Source organism: Rissa tridactyla, chromosome 6 (assembly GCF_028500815.1).
Source record: "Rissa tridactyla isolate bRisTri1 chromosome 6, bRisTri1.patW.cur.20221130, whole genome shotgun sequence".
Lineage (NCBI taxonomy): Eukaryota > Metazoa > Chordata > Aves > Charadriiformes > Laridae > Rissa > Rissa tridactyla.
Genome location: NC_071471.1, coordinates 63,029,863 through 63,055,967, shown reverse-complemented (window position 1 = coordinate 63,055,967; position 26,105 = coordinate 63,029,863). Strand labels below are relative to the sequence as shown.

General features: G+C 39.8%; 1 protein-coding gene across 7 annotated transcripts in view; it reads right to left on the bottom strand.

Moving 5' to 3' along the window:
- The window catches only part of VTI1A (vesicle transport through interaction with t-SNAREs 1A), a 276,673-nt gene that overhangs the window by 112,708 nt on the left and 137,860 nt on the right, over positions 1–26,105 (bottom strand). Inside the window, exon 7 of one of the 7 annotated variants that reach the window (XM_054205302.1) lies at positions 15,380–20,569. The exons of 5 other annotated variants lie outside the window; for them this stretch is intronic. In XM_054205302.1, coding sequence (XP_054061277.1) covers positions 20,475–20,569 — 95 coding nt within the window. In that variant the 3' untranslated portion in view covers positions 15,380–20,474. Of the gene's footprint in view, positions 1–15,379; positions 20,570–23,032; positions 25,651–26,105 lie in introns of those variants that run through there. One more of the 7 variants, XM_054205300.1, reaches the window with a different exon arrangement.

The following is a 26,105-nucleotide window of genomic DNA, read 5'->3' as shown; positions in this document are numbered from 1 at the left end:
AGTGCTGAACACTTCCATAATGCTATGTTGTGGGTCCAACACAAATGGTGCCTGGTTCAATGAGACCGTGTTATGTAAAAAAATATAACAGCTCTTATCCTAAAATACTGAACCTAATTAGAAGAAACTAGAAGACGCTTTCCCCAGCTGAAGAAAAAATAAACTCCCCAAAAAGCAACAAATGCAAACCCAACTTCCCCCTTCAGGTGTGCAAAAATTGGCACAAGGTTTTCAACTTTTATACTGAGATAAACCCAAAAGATAAGGATCACTGCTAGCAATGCTTTACACTCCTAACATATCCTTACTTTGGAATTTGTCTGTAATCTATATGCAGTGTTTATTTATGTGTACAAATCATGATTATTTAATACATGTTCCACAAAGCTTGATTTCTAATACCTACACACATATCAAGGACGCAAAATAAGTTGTGCTTGACTGGTGTTTCTTTTCCTTTTTTTGCCTCCAGCTATTTAAGCATTAATTTACTTTATTAGCTAAACTGATTTTGAAAGAGCTTTTTCTAATCACTCAAGTCAATAATACTTTTTTCCTTAAGAATGACTAATATATTTACTCAAGAGACAGGAATGATACAGAATGAGCCTCTCCAGGCTTTTAGATAAATAAACATGTATTTTATGAATTTTGAAGACAGAGCCCTCATTTTCCTTTTCATATGAATAATAAAATAATCCAGCATGGCTGACACAGCTCTTTTCCTCTCTAAGTGTATCCTGTGTGTGTATATATATATATAAATACATTTCATAAGAGGCAGAAGATATTCTAATACGTTTTAAAACGTAAAAAAAGCTTAAAACCAACCGAATCATGGAGAGGACGCCTGGAACTATGATTTGCCCAATCTCATCATAGGTGCAATGCATGCATCTGAGCTATGTCATTATTGGTGGGAAAAGAGAAACTAATTTACACTGGGAAAAGCAGAAGATCATGTTAAAAATCAAGACGGCTGACCTACAGAATCATGAAATAAACTCAAAAAACCACTGTGTGTTATGAGAGAAGGGATCAGAGTAGGAACGGAGAACACTTCCACCCTGAGATCCTCACCTTGCCTAGTGACTAACGCCACTTGGGGAGCGCACTTCTGTGATGTCTTTGCACAGAGATGTCTCATGCTCTGAAGATGTAGCAAAAGCTTATGGAAGATTTTTGGAGAAGAACTATACTAAAGGAGACAGAAACTCAGTAAACATATTCAAGGCTGGGACACTTTTTTTTCCAAAAGCAACTCCGTTTTGGACAGGTTAAAAGTTTAGATTTTAGGAGACTAAAAGAGATAAATCAGCAACAGCAGTTTCTGGAAAAAATGCTAGAAAACGTTAAATGTTAGCTGTTCAGAGGTGACAGCACGTAGATTTACAAACTTGGAAAAGATATGTTGCAGGAGTTAGAAGAATTCAAGGTTGAGTCAAATGCTTTATACTTCTGACAGCAGAAAGTTAATAAAGAAAGTGATGACATATCTTTAAGTGTAGGGACACAGGCAAAAGTCCTATAAATTTACAAATTTGCAGTTGACATATATTTACATTAAACAGCCAATATAATTAGAGACAGAAGGATTTAGATCATTAAAGTTATTAAACGACAAGTACAGGTTAATACAGATAAATGAAGGATAATATAATGGCTATAAGTCAACGGAGTGCATTAACAAAACAGTGAAACTGAGAGTTGGTGCTCAAATGCCCCAAGAATCTGCCACAGAGAAGTTAATCTGCATGCTGTTAAGTGGTCACTTAACACAATAAAATAAAAATTAGCTACATGCTGTAGAGACTAGCTGGCCTCTTCAGCAGTCGGCAGAAGCAAACGCCGTACTGGTAGAAAGAGTACTGGCAGTCAACAGCATACACTGAGGACATCCAACACTTCCAGAGCTGTCAGAAGTTCAGTTGCAAGAGAGGATAAAAGAAGTTGCCCAGTGTTACTGTGAAAGCAAAAAACCCTCTAAAAATACCTCCCAATCCTCCAAAGTCCAAGATGTCCACCAAACTTAAAATACAACCATTTTTCACATGAAAAAGGTCCATAAAAGTTATAATGGATGTTCATGAAATTATTTTCATTGGCCAATAGTAAAAGGCGGCATTGATCCCGAGGTCACGGACAGCAGAGAGAACAACATCCGGAACACCTAAGCAGAATTCAGGCTTTGAGCTTTGTTCAAAATAAGGAAGAAAAGATATTTGAGGAAGATGCCACACGCCTTTAAGAACAAACTGGGAACGTTTCATAACCAACACCTCCCATGGTCCAGGCCTATTCTGTCCTTCCCCAGGAAAAAAAAAAAAGCAGAAGAATGAGAAGAAAATAGGAAAAAGAAAGGAGAAAGATGATATATGAAAGACCTAGTAACTTCACCTACAGTAGCCTTTTCTTTTTCTAAGGTTTCATACCTTCTCTGAAAACCTAACTTACATCAATCTGCTGGTATAAAACTACTCATCTCTCACTAACTGATGCATTTTTTTCTGTCTGCTCCCATCGCCCATCTATCTGAGCTCCCTCACTAACATCCTCCCAGCAACATTCACAGGAGGTGGCAGACTTTGATTCTCCTGAACACTTGTCTACATTGAAGTCCAGCCACTGTTCTAGCCGTGCACCAGCTCGGCAATGCTCATCCACTCCAAATTCCTTCCTTCGCATTGTTTTTTACCACCCCCACCCCCACCCCCCCCGCCTTCCTTCAAAAAAGCTCTAAGGCAAAAGAAATCCTTGCTTAGTGCATCAATAAGTAAACAACTTGCTACCCCCATTTCAATCACTTATGTAAGTGAAGTTGGGAACCAACCCTCAGTATCTTGTTTTCCTTCTACTTTAAGCACTGTCAGGACGGAAGAAGTCCCTGCTCGCTCTGAGCTTGGTGCAGGGAACGGTTGCTGCTTCACTACCGTACTTCCAATCTTGAACTGTTCTGAAAGCAATTTAGCAGGGGAGAGTACTAACAATCCTGACTGCATCTAAATTAAGTTGCAGAAACATACCCTCTAAAACTTGAGCCACAAACCATCACTTAATTAAACCTATGACTCCGAACAGCATTGAGATAACACAACAGTGATCTTTGGTTCGTCTAACTAAGGCTGGATTCATAGTCATAATTTAATCAAAAACGCTCCACCATCTACCAAGTTTGCTCTAAACTCAAAGCAGTGTAAATAATTACTTTGGGCCCTGCAGTACTGGTTATTTCAAAGACGTAAAATGTGTAGGCAGAGAGTTGGCAACTTAGCCTCCTGCATTCAGCGGCTCGAGGCTTGTAAAGTTGGCCCTACCTCTATAGCTCATTTACTCTTAAAGCAATACATGCATTTCAAGACACAGAGTTGAGTACAAAACAGAGGAGACAGACTACCAGCCAACCAGAAAACAAAGTTACATTATGTTTTCAAAAGAGAAGAAAACACTTTGAAATGTTGAAATATGTTTTAAAATTGAAGTGTGGAGCAAGAGATTTTCTTCAAACTTATTTAACTACACAAAACCACAGCATATGACATTTAAACAGAACAAAGATGAAGAACAAAGTCGGCTAGTTATATCTGTAAGCAGTGGAACAATTTTATATAGTTTTTTAGACTGATTCTTCATGACCCATTTATGTAAATGGGTCTTGAAGAATAAAGCTTCTCAATAGGAACAAGGTTCTTGGCAGTATCTCAGCTTCTGGACATCAGAAAATCTACGAGAAGAGCCTACCCTTCGACTGAGCAATGTCTCTTTGAACCAAAAAGCAATGTCAACAAATGAAAACAAAGCCAGAGCCAAATAAAATGACATTTGGGTTTGTTCAGGTTTCCCCCAGCATCCTGAGGCACCAGGTTTATCCTGAAACCACAGATGGGGTAGAAAGTCGGGGAAGCTGGCAACACAAGCAAAAAGTCTCTGCTTCTTTGATCTTTAATACTTCCACGGAGCTAAAGAGTGTTTTAACCTTTCTCGCACTGTTCAGCAATTCATTTTAAATGTGAATGGAACTATCTCCTGCTGTATTCACATTCATATTTAAACAATAAAAAATAGAAATAAAATAGTGTCCAGACATTAGAAAAATAAAACTAACCTAGACGATGATTAATAAATAATGCTTAAAATCTTCGACCAAAAAGTGTCTGTACAGAAATAAAGCATTCTGAAAACAGCGTGTATATATATATAAAACTTTCTTAAACATCAGAAAACCCACAAAGCAGGTGAACAGCTCAGCAACCTCGAAGCTGCCTTCAGTGCAACTCATTCTTTGAATACGAATTAGCAATGGGTAATCGCAGCATATTTATGAGGCCTTTTGCCTGGTCCTTTTCTCCAGTGAATGCTGTATTATTCATTGCGTGTGCCCTGACCCCAGTGCGCTCCTGTTCTGACAAATCATACTTGATTAAGACAAATCTTTATTAGTTAGCTAGTCAACTTCCCCATTTATCATTTGCAAATCCCATTCTCCTTTTCGGGTACAGTAAAAGTAACTGAAATCATTTTTTCTCCGTATAAAATGAAATGCTTGTTACAGATAGTAAGTGCAAACAGAAGACTAGAAGTCAGTAATAGATGATAAAACAAAGGTTTAACAGGCATAAATTACAAACGTGGCAAAAATCTAACACAATAGCTTACTTCAGATAGGCTGAGGAAACATTAATTAGCTCTTTCTTTCAGTGTTTCCCATTTTTCCACCAACTAAATCTCTCAAAATCTAAATGCCATATAAAAGAACTGCATTGCAAAGTTGGAGGCTAAAAGTACTGATGTTTAAAAAATAATAATAGAGATTGCTGCGGAAAGTTATTGTTCAAGGTTTCAACCAAAACCAAAAAAATCTTTTAAAAGTTGATCTGTAAAAGGAGGCAAAATGAATTCAAAATTATTCACGAAGCTTCAGCTTCCCTTGAAAATGTAGTGTCTTTCCAAAGAGGTGGCAATTTGGAGAGGGAAAAATCCTTTCAAGCCAATGTTGGTTTATTCAGTGGGTAATTTACAACTAGAAAACTGTGTGATGTGTAACGCACAACAGTTTTGTTATGATAGTGGCACTGCTCGCAGAGAAGGATGTTTCTTCTATCAGGACTCTGGAGATCTGAAGCAGCTACGTGGAGATGGGGGGACAAGGAGCAGAGGGAAGGGACGGTGCGTAGCTTATGGGGCTGGCTGCGGTTCAAGTCCCAGCTCTGCCCCAGAATTTTGTTCTGGCCTCTGGAGGGATCTCTAGGAAATTCTTACTTAGCTGTATTTTTGTTTGGTGATGAAGTCTAGCAGTTTGCATATTTTATTATGTTTTGGGCCTTGGTTTTATACATAATGATATTTATACCCACCAATTAGAATCTGTGTTCATTTGAAATAGACAGTAATTTAAAAACCTGCACCTAACGGACAAAACATCACTATAAAGTGATAAACTAGACTGCTTACAGAGCCTAGTTGGAGGTCAGTGACGAGTGGTGTTCCCCAGGGCTCAGTACTGGGTCCAGTCCTCTTCAATATATTCATCAATGACCTGGATGAGGGGATAAAGTGCACCCTCAGCAAGTTCACTGATGACACAAAGCTGGGGGGGGTGGCTGACACACCGGAAGGCTGTGCCGCCATACAGAGAGACCTGGACGGGCTGGAGAGTTGGGCAAAGAGGAACCTTATGAAATTCAATAAGGGCAAGTGTAGGGTGCTGCACCTGGGGAGGAATAACCCCCTGCACCAGTCCAGGTTAGGGGCTGACCTGCTGGAGAGCAGCTCAGTGGAAAGAGACCTGGGAGTCCTGGTGGACAACAGGATGACCATGAGCCAGCAATGTGCCCTTCTGGCCAAAAAGGCCAGTGGCATCCTGGGGAGCATCAAGAAGAGTGTGGCCAGCAGGTCGAGGGAGGTCATCCTCCCCCTCTACTCTGCCTTGGTGAGGCCGCACCTGGAGTACTGTGTCCAGTTCTGGGCTCCACGGTTCAAGAAGGACAGGGAACTGCTGGAGAGGGTGCAGCAGAGAGCTATCAAGATGATGAGGGGACTCGAACACCTCTCTTATGAAGAAAGGCTGAGGGATTTGGGTTCTTCAGTCGGGAAAAAAGACGGCTGAGGGGGGATCTTATCAACACTTATAAATACTTAAAGGGTGGGTGTCAGAAGGATGGGGCCAGGCTCTTTTCAGTGGTGCCCGGGGACAGGACAAGAGGTAACGGGCACAAACTTGAGCATAGGAAGTTCCACCTAAACATGAGGAGGAACTTTACTTTGAGGGTGGCAGAGCCCTGGCACAGGCTGCCCAAAGAGATGGTGGAGTCTCCAACTCTGGAGACGTTCCAAACCCGCCTGGACGCGTTCCTGTGCAACCTGCTCTAAGATGACCCTGCTCTGGCAGGGGGGTTGGACTAGATGATCTCCAGAGGTCCCTTCCAACCCTACGATTCTATAAACATCTCTGTGCTGCTTCCACAGCACACTTATGTAATCCTGTCTTCCTCCACTTATACCTTCCCATCTCAAGCCCTTCTGCCTTTGTTTATAATTTTATTTTTACCCTGCAGGACCAATGCAGCTATGGATTCCGCTACTTTTTCACACACATGAGCTAAGTGCTAGTTATTTCCATCTGCAATGTTGCCTTCGATTACACACAGAGTAATGCTGAGAAAACCACTACCTCAATAAACCCACAGTAAGGGAAGAGAGGGAACAATGGAAAAAGCCCAATGGCCTGGCAAATCATTGTTATCAGGAGGTATACGAGAAGGAAAGAATACAGACTGATTTTAAAATCCAGGCTGAGTTTGCAGCGCTATGTATATTTTTTAAAAAAAGTATTTAAAAAAGTCTCTCCTCTTGTACTTGTCAAACAAAGATATTTCCTCTGGAATTGCTGAGATGGAAATACAGACTTTCCCATAATACATTTTTTACAGCACGCCTCAGAGCAGAATCATATTTTAAGGATCAAGTTAAGCTTTTCAGGTGGTGTTTAAGAGGTGGACTTACATGGAGCCTTTACTGTATGTAGACAAAATTTGTTTCTAAGGCATCCCTGCAAAGAAAAATTGTTGCAAAAAGTGATTTTTCATTAAGTGTCTAAGATGAAAAGCGTGATTTCTTCCGATGGAAGAACCCACCAACACTTATGGATGCTTTTGGCATCTCTACATTAGATTACTGCTATATGGTTTAACTGGGGGCAAACGTAGACACTTCTAAAAACAAACTGCTCCGGAACAGGGCAGCTTACCACTGAACAGTCTGGAAGGATCACAGAGCCATAGAATGGTTAGAGTTGGAAGGGACCTTAAAGCTCATCCAGTTCCAACCCCCTGCCCTGGGCAGGGACACCTCCCACCAGACCAGGTTGCTCAAAGCCCCATCCAGCCTGGCCTTGAACACCTCCAGGGATGGGGCAGCCACAGCTTCTCTGGGCAACCTGTGCCAGTGTCTCACCACCCTCAGAGTGAAAAATTTCTTCCTGGTATCTAATCTAAATCTACCCTCTTCCAGTTTGAAGCCATTACCCCTCGTCCTATCACCACATGCCCTTGTAAAAAGTCCTAGGTTTGGATGACATCTCGCCTCCTTCCTGGTCTGCCAGCCCTCAGACATGTTAGTGTGCACAATATATTTCCAAAGACATCAGATGGTCTGCTGTGGGATGTAATTAACAATTTTATAGGACTTGCTGGCAGGCCACTTAACATTTATTTGTGTGAAAGTTTTGTACGCTGCAGACAGAAGAGATTAAGTACATATTTCTTCACTGTAGCTTTTTTTCTATGTTTCTGGAGGACGAACACGAGCGAAACAGTATGCCCAGCAGCCCCCAGCCCAACACAATAGAGGGAGAAGTATCTGGATTTTCTGTCATGCTCAAAGATCAAGAACCCAGGGAGGGCACGGTCAGATGTGGGAAAGGACCTGGCACTGCTGGGTTCTGTATTGAAATGAAAGGCATGCCACCTACGGGCTGGTACCACCCAGCCAGCCATCCTCACTGATCTTACATACCTCTGCCCATTTTCACATTTTATTGCTGTTTTGGAGCTATTGTCAGTAAAAAAAACTAATAAATTGATCTTTCTAAAATTTCTTCAAGCAGGCTTTAACATTGCAAGACAGGGATTCGAGAGAACACAATTTTATTACTGGTTCGGCCACTGCTGTAACACCTGGTAAATATTTGTGCCTGTTTGCCTGTTTCTAACATGGGTGCAAAGGAATCCACATTGCCAGAACACATTATCTGTCACTAAAAGGACTGTATTCCTACAGAAGGCGCTCAAATACTGCACTTAGCTTCTTCTATATTCATTTTCATTACAAGGACTAGTTTGAATATAATTTTAATTGAAAAAAACAATATTAGAAATTATTTTAAAAATGAAATCTGAAGTGACACACACTCAACTACAGGACATTAAGTTTAATCTCATAAAGGATTTCCAAATTATTTGAGCTCCAAATATAATTATTCCATCATCTACTGAATGGGTAAATTATTGCAGGCTGACATTTTAATGCAAACACCCAGTTTACAAACATAACTTTGCTGGAAATTCTCAAGAAGTGTTAAACCGATGTCAGTGTCTCAGCAATTTCGCAGTTTAAAAACAGTTAGAAATGTAATGACTACACTGCACTTGATTAAAGCATTTACAGCTCTAATCAAAAACTGACAGCAAGATCAAAGATGTTAACTTAAATCTCTCTTCTAATTATGTTTAAAATGCCACACCTCAGGCCTGTCTCTCCTCTTCTTTTTCAAACCAAATTCTGCTTAAGAAAGATCTAACACTTCTTAACAGTTCATTATCCAATAAAACTATTCAAAGCTTAAAAGCAATCTACACAATTAGTCAGGACCTCAGGGAGTCCACCGGTAGTCTTTATTACAGGGCTTCATATTAAAACACCTTAATTATATTTGTCAAATGGATTTCATTAAAACCCATCGTCACTTTAATTTTCATATTTTGACAGTGCTGGCATAGCATTATTACCACCTGCCAAGCTACGAACTACAACAAAATTATCAAATTCCTTCAAATACTAAGCAGTTTCTTTTTGTACCTGACCAATGATTTCCCTCTTTTTGGTGAATGCACCATAATTAAGAGGAATAATTAAAATTCCGTACTCGAGCAGCACACATGCAAGCTAAACGTACAGTGTATCCGTTGCAGGTGTGTAAATAAGAACCTATATGGATACCTGGTTGCCAGGAGCACATAATACAAAGGTAGGACACATATACTGAAGTGCTTCTGAATAATAAAGCCAGACATCAAACAGAATGCACTATTATTTAATCAAATGACAACCGTGATGACTTGAAAGCAGAGGACATTTTAACTTCTACTCATTATACTGTCATTTCGACACAACAGATCTGGGGATTATGACCATATACTGTAACCACCGGTTTATTTTAGATATAATCCATAGAGGTTCCACTTGACTTTAGACAATCACATTGAAATATAATTAAAACAAAATTGTTCATCCTCTCTGCATACAGTCAGCACCATGACAAAGGCTTCTGATACTTATGATACATTTCCAATGGAGGACATATCAATTGTTGTTTGTTTTTGTTTTTTTTTTCTTAATACCCAATACCACAGCAATTAGCGGCTTTAGATAATTACCAATAATATAAAAACTAGGTACCAGCATCTGTCATGCAACACAGTTTGGGCTGTTAACATCATGTGGGATATAGAAATAAATAATTTCCTCTTTTTTGTTATGTGAAATACTGTACGGAAAACTGAAACAAAAGAGTAATTTACCATTATTGTGCTTATGTTTCCTGAGCTAAATTCAAGCCTGATTAACTCCATGTTCTTCAGTGAACACGTGTATGAGATGACTTTGGCCCACAACAGATAAAACAATGGCATGCAGATTGCAATGGGGAAAAGAACAGAGAATTTTCCTTTCTTTCATATAATCATAGCAAGAAATAAGAAATGAAGAGGTTTCTGCCATATGTCTAACACACTTCACTGCTTTGTACAAAGGTCTCAAGAGTAATGATCTCCGTGTGTTATGAATATTTTAAGACTTATTAAATGTTCTTGGATTATTGTGGGTAAAACTATGGGATTCTAAAGAACCAGTTTAAATGGCAATTAAATATTTCCTACTTAAGGAAAAAGAAAAATTTAATAATTTTTAATGTATTATGAAGAAGGAAAGCCTCAACCTCTTTCACATCATATCACAAATTTTAGCAAAGGAATTGCTGACGACATGCTGCGTTTTATTTTATTTCTATTTTATTTCTTTTTACTGCTTTAATTGCTTTTGAATTACAAAGAAACAAACCGGACTACTTACAAGCAAGGGACTATGAGCTGACCACAGATCCTGTTTGATTTTTTGGCAAGTCATTTTATTTCTTTTATCTTATTTACTCTATCTGTAAAATAGGGGTAAATAATGTTTCTACTAGAATTCCACTAAAACAAGGAAGGTCCCACATACTGCTTAGCGTCTGTTATCAGGACATCTTACAGCAAATAATCAGAATTTTTTGTGCCTCCCATTCAATTTCAAACTATCACTTCAACCACGGGTGCGCGTGGGGATTCCTCTTAGAAAGCCACCATCCCAACCCAGAGACAACGTAGAAGATAAGTAGCATTTTGAAAACCATCCCACCCCAACCCAGAGTGTTGGCTTGCTTCTACTGCCACAGCCACAGCCAGCTCATCTGCTTAACACAAGGATGGATGGAGGGACAGGGAAACTTCCCAGATGAGGAGCTGGTGGATGATGAAAGCTCGTATGGGCCTTTGACGCAACTCGTCGTGCTTTCCCTCTTGAAATCTCCTCCTCCATTTGCACCCGGGATCCTGCCCTCTCTCTGAGGGCTGCATAAGGCTCTGGTTTTGGTTCCTTTCCTCCCCACGGGTCTGCAGTTGATTTACGCCTGGAGAATCTCATGCATAAACTCAGCTACTATTTAATAAGTGGCAGATTTCCCTCTCTGCTACACTGCCATTTCCTCTCCCACCTCCCTCATTGCTCAGCCTTCAACTCAAATTCAACACTACGCAGAAGTTCCTTGTCCCCCCAACATGTCTCCACTCTGTCTATTCTCATGACGTGCAACACGATCTTCCTCTTTTGCACCCAGCCTCAACATCTTTTTTTACTCAGCTCTCATTTTTCAGTCCTCATTTTTGGGCAAGCTGTCCCATTCTTTCTGCATGACATCAATAGGGAACATACTGGTCCCATCCATTCACCCTCCTAAAACTCTCTTCTAGGCTTTCACCCTTTTTTTATATTATTACATCCTTTTCTCTAGCCTTGACAAAAATCTATGTATCATCTACAGTAATGCAGAACATTGGTACAAACACCATTTTTTTAGCACCATACTTGTCATCTTTTACTCTCTATTCATGTCATTGCCTCTTCCCAGTTCAGCACATTAAACAACAGCTACATTTCTTCCATAGCCAATCCCTTCGTAGTCTGGCTTCTCCCATTTGCTATCAGCACATTAATTCCTTTCTCAGCTCAGATATCATTCACTTGTTAAATTTTTACTCAAGCATTCCTGCACGTTCTCCCATGTCGCCATGATTGTGAGGAGCTGAGCATAAACAACTCATCACCTCATCACCCTCCTGCAATCTCTGATCCAACTCCTCTATTGTCCATCGATATACCATGCAATCACATTTTCTTCTGAAGTTCATGGAAATCTCAGCCACAAACACGGACCTTTGCGCTAGACGAATTTCTAAACGTCTAGTCCCAGAATGGATAAGTAACAGCACAAAATCTAGCAAGCACGTGTGGGTATCATCCGTGATGGAGAAGGAAGGTATTGTAAGAAACAAGTTATCAGCACTTGTCTTCATTGTTGCAGTGCAGGTGTGACATAGGGATTTATAATGTACACTGCATTACTGTCAGATTTTACCTTCCTGAAACAAACACTATCCCCCACAAGCTATCGGGAAATAGAATGTAAATCCTGTTGTCATGAGTGAATAATTTATTAAATTGACAGTATTACTAATAATTACAGAAAATGTGCCTGGTTTTCACTCTTGACAAACAGGAAGCCAGCCATGTTTCCCATTTCAGCTACGATACACAAGGAACAATTCAAAGTGATACTCGTCCCTGGCTGGCACGTATTCTTTATCATTTGAAGTTTATTTGATACAAATGAGGGTCTACAGAACCCTGCTGACATGAAGTCACAAAGAGCATATACATTTATGAATACTGCATTTACTGCACTTTGTATGCGATGTTTGTTAGGTCTTGGTGCTGAAATCACAGCTCTGAATCTATCTTGAAGATGTTAAGGATGCGTTGTGAGCTTTTGCTTCCCCCCACCCCCAAACCAAAACAAAACAAAACAAAACACCACCAAAGTGTTCACAGCTTTAATTATTAAGATTATATTTTCTGTTTTATCTTAAATCTCAAAATGGAAGCAACCAGCTTTTTCTCTCCTATTTTTTTTCCTTCTTTTTTTTTGGGTAAGAATATACACTATTGATGTAGGAAGAGAATGTGAAGACAGAACAATCCAGCTGGATTAGACATTTATGAAACCTATTGCCAACAGTGAGCTGTCAAAGCCAGCAATCAAATGTAAACCTGGCAAAAAGAATGGTGACTGCTGTGAGGAGATTTACTTAGAAGAAACTCTCAAATAGTGCTTTTATGTCCTGATTCTCCTCCCCTGCACCAGTTTTATACCTGCTTGTTGCCCCTCCTTCCTTGAAGTTACACCTGGTTTACAGTTGTGTGGTAGGAATATTTTCTCTATTGCAGAATTAACTGTTGAATTTCTGCAGCCTCAATGCAGAACCCCTGGACAAATAACTACAGTTTTCCTTCCACATCTTAAAATCTATGAAATTGTGTAGTTGCTATTAATCTCCACAATATTCCCAGCAGTAAAAACTCTTATTACCATTTTTGTCAGGTTAGAAGCTGACAAAAGAAGGATGTAAACTAACTTAAAGCCATATGAAGTCAGAAAGAAGGACAAGAATTTACTACTTCTGATCTTAATCCTACTTTTCTTGAAGGCTATCCCTTGTGCTTTATATTCCAGCTTTTCACTGGAACACTGTTAATTAAGCATCAGGAAAACTTGACAATAATAAGCATTAAAATTAAATGACAGGAGAAGATATTTTGCAAAGGCAATGGAAAAGAAAATAAGACAAAAGTTAAAGAACTGATTGGAATATACTAGTGATCAAAACACAATGTAGGGAGAGAAATCTGGAATACTGAAGAACAGGATCTCAGCCAGCAGGAGAAAAGCAAAGACTAAGACATATGTAATGGAGTAATACAGCAGCAAGATCTGTACCTTGTACAAAAAAAGGTCTTTGGATTAAAAGAGGAATGACTACAGAACAACAGAGTAACATTCACATTTTTGTGATATCTATTTTCCAGGTTACCAAGGCTTCTAAGCATTTCTCCCCACTATAAAGTCAAAGTAATGCTACTTAATTATTTTCTAGCAATGGCATGAAGATTTGTTGATTAATACCCATTTTAAAGCTTTTAAGAACTCTCTCTGATTCATGAAGAGTCCGAATTTTAATGCAACAAACAAGGAAATTATAGGATTCTAAGACTGTAATTTGTGTGATATGTGTATATTTTCCTGTGAAAAGAAGATCAACTTAAAAGATTGTAACATGAGGAGCCACAGAAACCGCAGTAGATCTACACACTGGAAAAACTTACAAATAGTCAGCTAAATAGCTCAATTTCATAATTTGGGATTTGAAAAGTCAGTTCCACCTTAAATTTTAACCAGAAGAGAAAATTTGTAGAATACTGGCTACTTTCCCTCATTTAAATTGAATCAGCCATTACAGTTAACAACCTTCCCACCCCATAGAAATAAATAAAGAATGCTGTATCCATTCTAATTTAAAAACTCTTATCTTCATTAAAAACATAGTTGATTTAGTCAGAAGTTCCATCTATTATGTGCTGTAATGATTTAATAGTGCCAATTAGATCTATAGTATTCCTAGAAATGGAGGAGCTGCAGCTGGAGCTCTGCAGACCAGTCAAACAATTTTCACAGGATATTCAGAGGACCACGCTACTCTGTTCCAGGTAGAAGATTAAATCGTAAAGGAGAAAGAAGTAGGATTTCAAAACAAATATTCCACTATAACAAATAACTCTTCTTCCTGGGCTTTGCTTTTGTAGAAAAGAGAAGTATTTCACTCTCCTATTCCATAAGTAGCTGGAAATGCTCTGCATATTTTAATAATGACATCAAATACCCTGCTAATTCAAGATGATACTTTAGCCAGCCATGTGTCCTAGTGAGAGACAATGCATGAACCCTTTAAAGTATCTGCAATACAGAATACTTTCCTTGATAATGTCATTAAGCCATGATGACATGTAGCAAGCAATTGCTGGCAAAGGTCAATAACCCGATCCATTTATACAACGAATGCCTGTTAAAACAGTGTTTAAAGAACAATCGAATGATTGATGACCATAAGCTCTATGTTGGCCATGACGCGCAGCGTGCACATACACCGTGTTCTGCAAGCACTACGTGTACCTTTAACACTCTGGGGTGAGGGGTGGGGGGAAATTGTTCTGACAAAATCAACCCAAAATGTTTAGACAAAAATGTTGACAATAATAATTGAGTAAACAGAGGTCTGAAGATGAGTTTGTTAGCACTGGGCAGTAAAAATAGGCAGTGCTTCTCATCCAATTGAATACAGCTCAGTTTGAAAATAAGATGCTCTGGGCAAAACAGACTGCAAGCATCCTCTAAGCTCCATCTCACAGTCCGTGAAAAAAACATAAGTGACCATCCCTTAGATCTCTATCACTGATTTTTAAAATTGTCCCTTCATTTTTATTCAAACTGATGCATTAAAATGCAGTTTCATTTGATGCACATTTGAATCTTGCCAGCTCAAAAGCCATTGTCAAAATTCACAGCTTCAATTTGTTGTGCTGTTTAAAAAAAAAAAGGGGGGGGGGGGTGTCTTTTCCAAAATATTTTTGTTGTTTTAATCTGTCAGCAGCCATCGTTCTATCAACAGAGTACTGCACACTTCTTAGAATTTAACCCCCTTTTCTAAAGAGTAATTAACCTAACAGCTTCTTGCAAGTCATTTTTTTGTCTCATCAGAAGAGCATGGTGACCTGCATGTTCTGTAGGACAGGGACGCTTCCCAAAATCGTCATCTGGTCCCTTCACAGAATTAATTATCTCATTCTAAAGTGACCACGTTCCACTTTTTACAAACAAGAATCATCTTGAAAATCGTCAAAAGATATATATGATCATAGAAATCATAAAATAAATACGATCCATTCAAAGCATTTGCTATTCTGTAACTGTAATGCTTCTGGCTTTCCCGAGATAAACACACTAGGACCACATTGCGCTGCTGACGTGCACCCTTCAATTAAAGAGCATTTCTGCACACAAGCCAGTTCCTCGTGGAGGTGTTGATTATAAGTGGCATTCATCAGAATCAATGGTATAAAAATAAGCTCCCTGCCATTTTGCTGCATCCATAAACAGGCGTGGCCTGAGCTTTATTAGGTGCCCGGACAAAAAGACACGCAGGGACTATATCTCAGCATGAGTCACAAAGCAAAATTACAGTCCTGTGCTACAGTCGTGAGACTTCCTAAAATATGTTTCCCAAGTCAGGGGCAGCAGTCGGTGATGTTGGTTAGTGCAGGCAGGAACTGGATCCACCCTTTCCTAGGCCCCGCAGAATCCTTTCTCCATCGTGGTACAACAATCAGACACGTTGCTAACTTGATTCGAGAGAAAAAAAAAAAGTATTCTACACTGCAAAGCATTTCCATGACTGTTCTTAGAGCTCCACCTTTCCTACAAAACTGCAGAGTTTCTGCACAGCATGGTAAGCAGAGTTATATTGGAATCATATTTAAGAAACATTCATATCAATAGTCATGACTTCTTTCCCATCAATCCCCCATCAGTCACAAACACAGCTGAAACAAAGCAGAAAACAGTCAAAGCAACAATGAGTTATACACCGATTACTTTCCCATTGAACCCTCCGCAGTGATGGAAGTTCAGTCTGCTCCATAACACACACGTGCCAAACAACTCATAGAAAAGGATGCCAAGTACTCCAAACTTCTTTAAATTTTGGAAGCTAACACCAACTGACCTACTAGAGGAATCTATCCTGTTCCCATCCCGTTTGGCTCTGTACTTGAAGCCTCCTCTTTCTACATCATTTTACACCAGAAAAAGATTTTTCACCACTAGGCTTTACAGGTGCATCACACTTTTCACTCCGTGTCCAAAGATCTTTCAGCAAGTCAATTTGCTTCCCGTGTCCCCCCATTAGAAACTAGGTTTTCATCTTCCATCTTGCTCTGTGAAAGAGATCAACTTATTTCCCATTTTCCATGATACAAACCTATTTCTTCCCTTCCCCCATTGCCCTTCTGTCAAGCTGGCTTCACCACCTTCTCCTGCATCCTCCTCTATCTTGTCAACCACCATGTGAATGCGATGCTGCAGCCTGATGGTTTCATTACAAACTGACAAAACCAAGGACTCATTGTTTACAGACCGGGAATCAGGACATGGGAACTTGATGGTTCTTGCAAAAGTCAGGAAAAATTAGTGGCAAAGATATCTCTCCTGACTTCCAGTTTCTTAGGATATCATCTGCCACAAGACTTCTGTGAATCTTGCACGTTTAATTTCCGTGGAGAACAGAGGAGGAAGTCTCTTTTGCAACATAGTTTCCTCTCTTCACGTTCCCACCAACAAACCAGAAAAATGCCTGTCTTCTCCATCAGGGCATCTAAAATGTCACAGATCATTTGAATGTTGCAAAAATCTACACATCAAAATAAAACATTGAAACATTTACCTTTTAATTATTACATGTTTGTGAGGGGGGGAAAAAAGCACTATTTTCAGGAGCTAGGACCCTTTCTCTCTGCATTGTTCATGTTCTAAGACGCTGAAAGAAGTGAGGTTTTCCTTTTCTGGTGTTCTTGGCATAGAAATCAGTATCTCTGAATTTTGCCTGCACTGGGGAGGGGGAATAAGTCCCAGCTGGGGGCTTAGTACAGAGCCACAGACCAAGAACTTCTCAGAGACTTGCAGTGAAGGCAGGCTTTCTATGGGAGGATGCGTGTAGATAACTCGGCTTCTCTCTACATTAAAGAGTGCTACAATTTGTTGGGTTTGCTTTTCTTTTTTTTTCCCCCTCACTTTTTGGCCTAGGGAAAAATCCACCTTCACTTTATTAATAGTGAATTCAAATGGTTTTTCTGCTGCAATTTAACAATTTTTTTTTTTTCCCCTGCACAGAGACAAGATATTCTTCTCTCTTGAACCCTTCAACGTATTTGTTCTGCATTATTTTTTCATTCGCTGTTATCCCGGAGGCTCTCAATGTTTAAATAGCTCCCTCCCTCCCATGTAAAGCTGTGCACTAATATCGATCAACTTAGGCTGGAAGTTACTATAAGGCATTTTTCAATAATCATCCAAGCTGTTCAGAGAGTGTCTTGAATATAACCCTTAGGTAAACAGCACAATACACACGGAACTTTCTCTCAGCAAGCACATCTTTGCAATCTGAAGGATGGCTGCTAATGCTCCACCAGACAAAGAACTTGATTCTGACTTTCTACTCTGCAGGTCAGAGGCAAAGTCACATCAGCTAACGATGTCTTTATTTTTATGCACAGAATTTAAGCTTCTTAGGACACCCGTATATTTAACAATCTCATAGTCACGTGCCCTTCAAAGAAAGGATCAGACAGTAAATAAGCTCTTGATGAGCATCAATTTACTTTTTAATAAAAAAAATAATCACAAAATCCCACTCTTGTAAGGAAATAAAGTTATGGTTATACAAGAATTTTAAGTATTGGCTACGTAAAGCACCTTCATCAGTGAATTACAGTGAATAGGAACTCTCACCTGGCTAAGCGGAGAGGAAGAAGAAAATCATCTCAAGCTAAACAATTAAAAATAAATCATAGAAAAAGGATGATACATGCATACTGTATGTCAAGTAATACCACACTTAGAGACAGATAAGTTACTCTAAATTATTAGGTTTTAATTTAATTAATCTCTGATTTAAAATGCCAGGTTTATTCTATTTTTACATTGCCTCATTAATCAAAAATGGGAGACAAAAGTGATTGGAATGAAATACTTGAAACCATTCATACTTTATGCCTTAAATAGCTGCATTCACTGGTTACTTCACATAGCCCTTAATTCTAAAATGAAAAACATAGGGTGTTTTAATTTCCTCTTCTTAACTGTGAAGCATCAGATTGTGCTATATTGTTTTTACAGCTCTGAGGGATCCTTAAAAGAAAAGTTTGTGTAAACTAAAATGGCAAAAAAAGTCTGATGTAAAAATAGTCCTAGGTCGTTGCTTTGCACACTGTAAAGCCAGTGATGTTCACACCCACCAGTGGGCGAAAGATAAACATCATAAAAGTAAATAACACTCTGAAATAGCTGGCTCCTATGAATCCTGGAGACAGCACAAACTGTTTTGTTGTTTTAAAAAAAGATTATGCATAAGCAGATCCACATGACTTTAATGACGATTTCTGAAAGTGTTTTCAGGTCACCATCTATGCTGGAGAGCCCAAGCAAAGCCCAGTGGGTGCAGCGGGACGCAGTGCCCTGCTGGCACTACCCTCACTATTTTGCTTCCTTGTTGGATCTGTCAGCATGGTTCAGGCTGGTTCCTGCCACCACAATCCTCTCCCTCGCGAAGGCGTGAGACAGTCCATGGTGGCAGGAAGCAAAAATGAAGGAGCGTGGGACTCGGCAGCATTTAGATGCTAAAGCTTTGGGGGATCCCCACATGCTTTGCATTGGGATGCACACGGGGACAGTCAGAAAGCTGAGGTGCTCTAAGTTCAGCGTTCTTGGCATCTGACAGATGGTTGAGGAGTACCGCACGTACCTTTCTATCTCCCCACATCCCCATCATCTATCACCTTAACCATCGAGAATATACAAGGCTAGAGTAATTCAGGAAAATTCTTGTAGGATGGCAAATGCAATGCAGGCAAATGGAGGATAAAAATCCTAAGACTAAAGATTCCAAAAGAAAGCCATGACATTAGGGGAAAGTGTTCAGAGGCATAATGATTGAAGAGAGATTTAAGTGTCCTCCTGGGTTATGAAAATCTTAAGCTAATGGATAACTACAGTGGGTAAAAAAAGCTGCACGGTGAGCTACATACCTAAAAGAATATAAAGCTAAAATTCTGGTACTGACTGGTGCATAAGACTGACTGAAAGCATTACCTATAGTATTGCATTGTCTTGATGCACATAAATTTGTATTTCCAAGTAAACTGACAAAAGAGGACAAGGGAGGGAGGATCATCCGAAACACAAGGATCATATTTTATAGCCTGCTGCAGCCAGCTCCGTAATGCACGGAAGCTGCAGGCCACCACCGCATTGCTGCAATTTTCCACTTCTGGCCATATTTTGTGAGAGCGCAGATGGGATTGCAAAAGAGAAGTCACAGAGAGGATCTCCACGGGGTCATTCTGATGCCTTTGCTGTAAACGTATGCTACATGCTCCAGGGCAAGTAAAGTGCTTGACTCTTTCATAAAATAGATTAAAAATATTTGAAGGGTTGAAGGGATCTGGTAGACAGAAAGGACAAACAGATTGTGATTATAATACCCACATACAGTATAGCTTTCCTTACCCTTAAAAACAGAACAAAACAAAAAAACATCAACCAACCAAAGATGGAAATTTAGCGAAGACCTGCTTATGACAGATCTTGAATTATGGGAGGTTATGTGCATGTTTTATGCTTTGAGACAGCAAGCAAAACAAAACAAGAAAATAACATCGCCAATGTGTCCTGCAACCTGGGAAACATTTAGAATAATTTGCAAGAGGGGAAAAAACTTCCATGGTAAATACAAATTATAATGCTCAACTCTTTAAAACAGTGTCTGTTCAAATTATTTCAGGACATGGTTATTATAAAGCAGGTTCAACCATAATTTTACCCTTCGGAATAACTTCAGCACAGTCACTTGGGAAGCTGCAGCCAGGGCTTCCTCTGAGCCTGGCTGGCTTAGGCTGAGCGCTGCCTGTCTCCATGCCATTCTGCGCTCCGCTCAAACACAGCCTCCTCCTGCAGCCCCCCAGTGAAAGGGAGGTAGGATTCAGGGTGACATACCGCCTGCAAGTGCTTGCCCATCACCTTTACAAACTCATTTGTTCAGACATGCCGGGTAGAAACTTAAGTCGGGGAGAGAGGGGTGTAGGGTCTGATGCAGCACTTCGCACGATGCAAGCTCTTTGCCATGTCTTGAGTATAGTGCATTAAAAATTGACTTTAATTTCCTCTATAGCCAATCTCAAAGTAAGAGTGAAAAAGATAAGAATTTTCAAAAAGTAATGAAACCTCACATGTCTGCAGGATCTTTGCCAGATTTCTGTGCAACCAGAGAGGGATTTCGGGCAGGAAAGACAGTTCTAAGACCATTCCCCAGGGGAGTTTCTGAAAATCAAGATGCTGCCTTTAGTTACGAAAAATTAATTTCAAGTTCAACTGGTGCAAAATTTTAAGCTAGAAATGTGCGCTCTGATTGACTCTTGTTTAAATGTATTTAATTAGTTTGTTATATTAATAAAAAATTTAGGCTGCATTTAAGCTAGACCATTAGCCACAGCTCAGCACAATGCTTTGCAAAGGGGTCTGAGCCCTGAATTCTTGAATTAAACTAAGTCAACCTAAAAGAGAACTCCGTGGGTGTAAGGGCACCTGTGTTAAGGAACAGCATGCTTACTTTTCCCTTGCCTTGTTTTTTGTTCATTAATCTACTGTAGGTCCAAGGGCGCCTGGAAGAACGCGTCAAGGCTCCTGCCTCGGCACATCACCCCTTCTCCTCCGCTCAGCACGTCCGTAACAGGCACAGAGCATCCTGTCGATGCCACGTCCTTACACAGTTCTCACACTAGGCTCCATCCTGACTTCATCCCGGTTGATGGTGGCCTCTGCTCACACCACAAACGAACATCTGGCCTCAGCTGCTGGGCTTTGGGGAATATCAGGTTCCTGTTACAAAGGTTTGTTGGCAGATAATTTTAAAGAAACATGTTCTGAGAATGTTTTTACAATCTCCACCTCTACCTGCTCTGTCCTAAAATCTGTTTCTCACTATCACATCTCCAAAAGACAAATTTTTTATATATATTTATATTTTTTTTTTAAACCACTAGAAGGAATCCCCTACTGCCTACACAATAAAGTCAGTCAGAGGCAAGATTCTTTCTCACAGATCTTATCCCTCTAAGCCATCAGCCTGACTAAACCACTATCCTTTGATCAATAGGCAGCTAAGTGGGAATTTTCAAAAAAACCTTTAAGCAAAATAAAGTTGCTTCTTTATTACACACAGGCCTTACTCCCCCAAACTAGAAGAGAAGTGGGATTTCTTTTTTTTTGGTATTTTTGTTCAAAACTTGTTCAGTCTGGATGGAAGATAGATTCCATCCAGGGAGAGTAAGAGCTGAGAATAAGAGAGTATTTACTACCACTGAATATGACGATCGCATCAAAGACTAAGTGAAGTGTCCAACTGTGAGAAATCATGAACCATACACTAAATATCACCATTTGTTTATAGTTAAATGTATATAAAAAAAGGGTGGATAATTAACCTTCTGTAAATGTAAATGTATTCTATTTTTAATTAAAGGGATGTGAATAAAAACAATGGTTTCACCTGCAGCATAAATGGGGAGGGATCCTTTGAGCTCTATTTTAAACTGTCCATGCTGAGAGTCAAAAATTTAGCCACAAAGTTGTTTTGTGTGTGAAAGTCAATTTGGGCATCAGACTTCTGAGATGCTATTAGAGCAATCACCAAGTGTTAAAAAGACAAAACATCTTTTCAGAGACTACTGCCAGACAGCAAAGAAAATGACTCTTTAATAAAATCGGATCAATTTTCTAGCTAACCTGCCCCAAGTGGAAACAACATAAGACAGGTTCCCAGAGAGTCAGCATTAATGATGGTCCCATGCAATGAATATCATATGCTTCCATGGACATAACAAAATTGCCTGGGGCAACTTTCATATGAGGGCTGGATTGCAAGTTGTCTGTCTTGCTTCTTCCCCCTTCCCTGAGCTAACTCCTAGGCTTTTTTTTTTTTTAAGAGGTAAGATTTTTCACTGTGGTTAACTGTGGTACAGAGTACATGTTCAAATGTATTATGGAAGAAATAACTGATTTACTCGGAGCAGTTGAGACACCGAAGAGAGCTGGGTTCAGGTCCCGGCTCTGTTGACAATGTGTAACCTGACACTGGGGAAGTCACTCTGGGTTGTTTTAACGTGATCTTCAGCAGCCCACTCTGCCGTGCTTGAAGCAAACATCAAGCTCACATCAGTGAGACTTTTCACAGGCCTCCTTGGACACTTGCACTCTCATCTGAACTCACGAGGTTGGGGTTCAACACCATACAGACTATCATTATCCTATTTTCCACAGGAAGATTGCTCATCCTGAGCAAATTTGTTGTGCAGGCAGAGGATGCTCAAGTGTGCCTATGAAATCCCGGACAGGCAATGTCCATACTGTGCTCAAACCCTGTCTGAGATAAAGAATAACTATATCCCTCAACACAGGGCTATTGAGGATAAATCGCCAAATGTGGATGAGACATTCTACCTCAATACTAGACAGATTAGATACATTAATTTGAATAAAAGCAAGCATATTTGTCTCAAAATACTTTGGGGTAGGATGTAGGAGAAGTTTTACACTAAAAAGTCCACAAGGAGGATTTAAATGCCAGGTAACACATAATCAGGACACATTGTTGAATGTGTGGGACAGCATGTATGGGACATCTGTCTAAAGCACATATAATTTACAATATTTATAGTGAGAGAGTTTAGATTGTTCAAAAGCACTTCCATCCAATTTTTTACCTACTGAAGTCAACACAAACAATTAAAGAACAATATTTAATGTACCCTTTTGCAATCCTTTTCATCAAAACAAGTAACAATTACTCCAGTGCACTCCCAAATCCTCTTCCTCTCAAAACCAAGCAACCAAAATCCCCTAAAACAGCCCAAGAGACAATAACTACTATTTCAAAAGCATTCCCACTATTTGCTTCTTCAAGTTTCTATTGCTTTCCATGAAAGGGAATCTTTTTGCACACCAAGAGGGGTGGGGAACATTTTTTGCTCAGTTAAGAGTACTCTGCAGACTTTTTTTTTAAACAAGTTTGCAGTGTAACAGTGTTTTTTTTTTCAATGATCTCCACCTGTATTACAAACAGAACCCGATCACTACTGTCTGTCTGAATAAGGAAGCTGGAAGTACAACCACGGCATACGACGAAACAAACCTCGGTTTCTTTCTTTCTTTCCTTCTGTCCAGATCCAAAGTATTTAGGCTCCCAAGATTTCAAGACACGACCCTTTACAAGTGATGCTAACATACCCTCGAGCATTAAAAAGATATGAAACAATACAATATAAAGATAACAATTAGTACAAACACAGATTCCTTGTGCTAGGAGTTTCAGGGAACAAACACATATATATATATGAAAGCAAAACCACAGCTGGGTACCTGTGCATTCTACTAGTCATGACTACCTTTAAGTTGGGATGATACTGATATCATTTAATTCACAGAAAAATATTCCTCCATTGCATCAGCATACTAAGAAATATGAAAAAAGATATACCAGACAAACCCTAGCTGGGCTGTCTTACACAACAGCAATATTTCAACTTTAAAATAAAAAGTAGCAAATTTGCCTTTTATGTCCAAAGCACTATCAATAATCACTTGTTTTATTAAATATAAGCTATCAAGCTAAAAGAATTGTTTACGTTTTGCATTTCTCCTTTTGCATTTCTCCTAGCATTTAATTGTTTTGTATTAGAGTAGGAAGATAAGTTGGGCTCTACACTTTGCAGTTAAACCCCAGCAAGTAGTAGCATCCCATTTAAATATTAGTACCAGAGAAGAAAGCAAGAATTGGTGGAACACACCTCTGCACATACTCATTTCTACTCACGTCACTCTAGTGGTTTAGTAACCTGGCTTTCAAACTAATACACACTGTATACACTTAGGCTAGCTTAAAATATTTTTTCAACTAATAATTTCACAAGTTGGCAGAAAAACCAGCTTCCCTCTGACACCAGAATGCTGGTTGTGTCCTTACAGCACTGTTTCTGCATTCAGAGAACTGGGTTTGGTTCCCCACTCCGACACACGTCTGAGAAGTCATGTAATTGTGTCCTTCACAACACGGGGGTCGTGATTTCTCTCTCTTGCCTGGTGACATTGCTAAGTATTGGGAACAGGGACTGACTCTTGCAGTGGACTTGTGCAGTGCGAACAGGTCACAAAGCTGCATGGGCACGTAAATCCTGAGGGCATTAGCTGGACACCGACCTGGCCCTGGCCCACCAAACCTAACACACAGGAGCCTCAACTTGCCCTGGGTTTTATGAAATACCTGCAAAGAACGGAAACTAAATATAAGGAGGTGTAGGAAGGAGGGGCAAAGTACCTTAGTGTAATTATTCAGAGACTTAATTTTAACAAGCAAGCATTTAGAAAGTAAACCCATTGTAAAGTCATCTCATCTCCTTCCCCAGTTGAACTTTCAACCTGACAATGGAAGACACACGGACATGAAAACTGAGAAATATAGAGTAAGCTATGCTTTATTTTTCTAAAGAATATCAGTCTAGCTCCTGAAAGATGGATAGGTGAAATACTGAAGATGGTGAAGGCTAGCCTGTGGATCTTTACATCTCATCTGTGCACTTTCAGTCCTAGGGTAACAAATAACGGCACAGGTAAAATGCTCTAGGATATCCTGGCTTCTTTGTTTCATTTTAGAAATAGAGGCCAGCAATCCAGTTAAGAGGAGGCACCACTTTACAGATAATCAACAACAGTCTGAAAATGACACAAGTTGAAAAATTCAGGTACAAGTGACAAAGTACAGGGAACAAGTGGCAATTAGCAATATAGTAAAAAATGGGGCTGCAGGGGTTAATGCAGTTGCCTTTCAACCCTGCAGTATTAAACCACCCTGCAGTAGAAGATAGTTTGTATTTCTTCCGCGAACATCAGCTCCAAATCTGCCCAAGGATTTGAAGGGCAAAAGGCCACGGGACTGAGGCACATGGAAAGAGCTGCAGGAGAAGCCTGCCTCAAACGTCTCAGCGCTCCTCACGGCTCTAGCCAGCGTTAAGAGTTTTCCTTCCAGAAGAAGCAGATTTTGCACACGCAAGAAACATGCAGGAGATCCGCTGGGCTTTAAGCACGCGTGGAAGCTTAAAAACAAGGAACAGCTCAACACTGAGCCAGGGTATCACTGGGAAATAACCCGAGAGTACGCCTACATTTCCACAGGGGAAGCCTGGGTTTGATTTCCAGTTTGGGTCTGTCTCTCCCCAGGTTAGAGGGGGAGAGGAGAATGCTTTAACGCTGCTCGACAGCAACCCCTTTGGGCAAAGCAAGCACTGACACGGTCCAGCAGGAGACGGGGGAAGTCAGAAAGGTTGTGGCTGTGAAGAAATCGGTGTGACCTGGGGGAGAAAGAGATTTTACTCACCATATGAAATGGGAACCAAGAGAATGCCCAGAATGGAAGCAAAGCAAACTCTGATTCCATTTTATTTATCCAATCTGTGCATTGAATGATCCTTTTACCAAACCACCTACTTATTTGTCTTTAACGACTAGCATGAAAGTAGCTATCTTTTCTTAAGAGCACTGTAAACTGAACGACCCCCCTATAAAAAACCACTGGATTTATAGTGTTAAAAGGCAAAGTCCCAGAACTGTACTTCTGTTTACTTGAGAAGTATAAACCATTACTCGGAAAACAGAGAGGCCTTTTACAGAGACTGGAAAACAAATGGTTTAAAAGCATTAAGATCTACATATCTTTCCTTCCCATACATTCAAAGCCATCAATCATATATAATCCAGAACATACGAGGTGCAAAAGTGCTAAAAAGGCCCCATTAAAATACAAGTC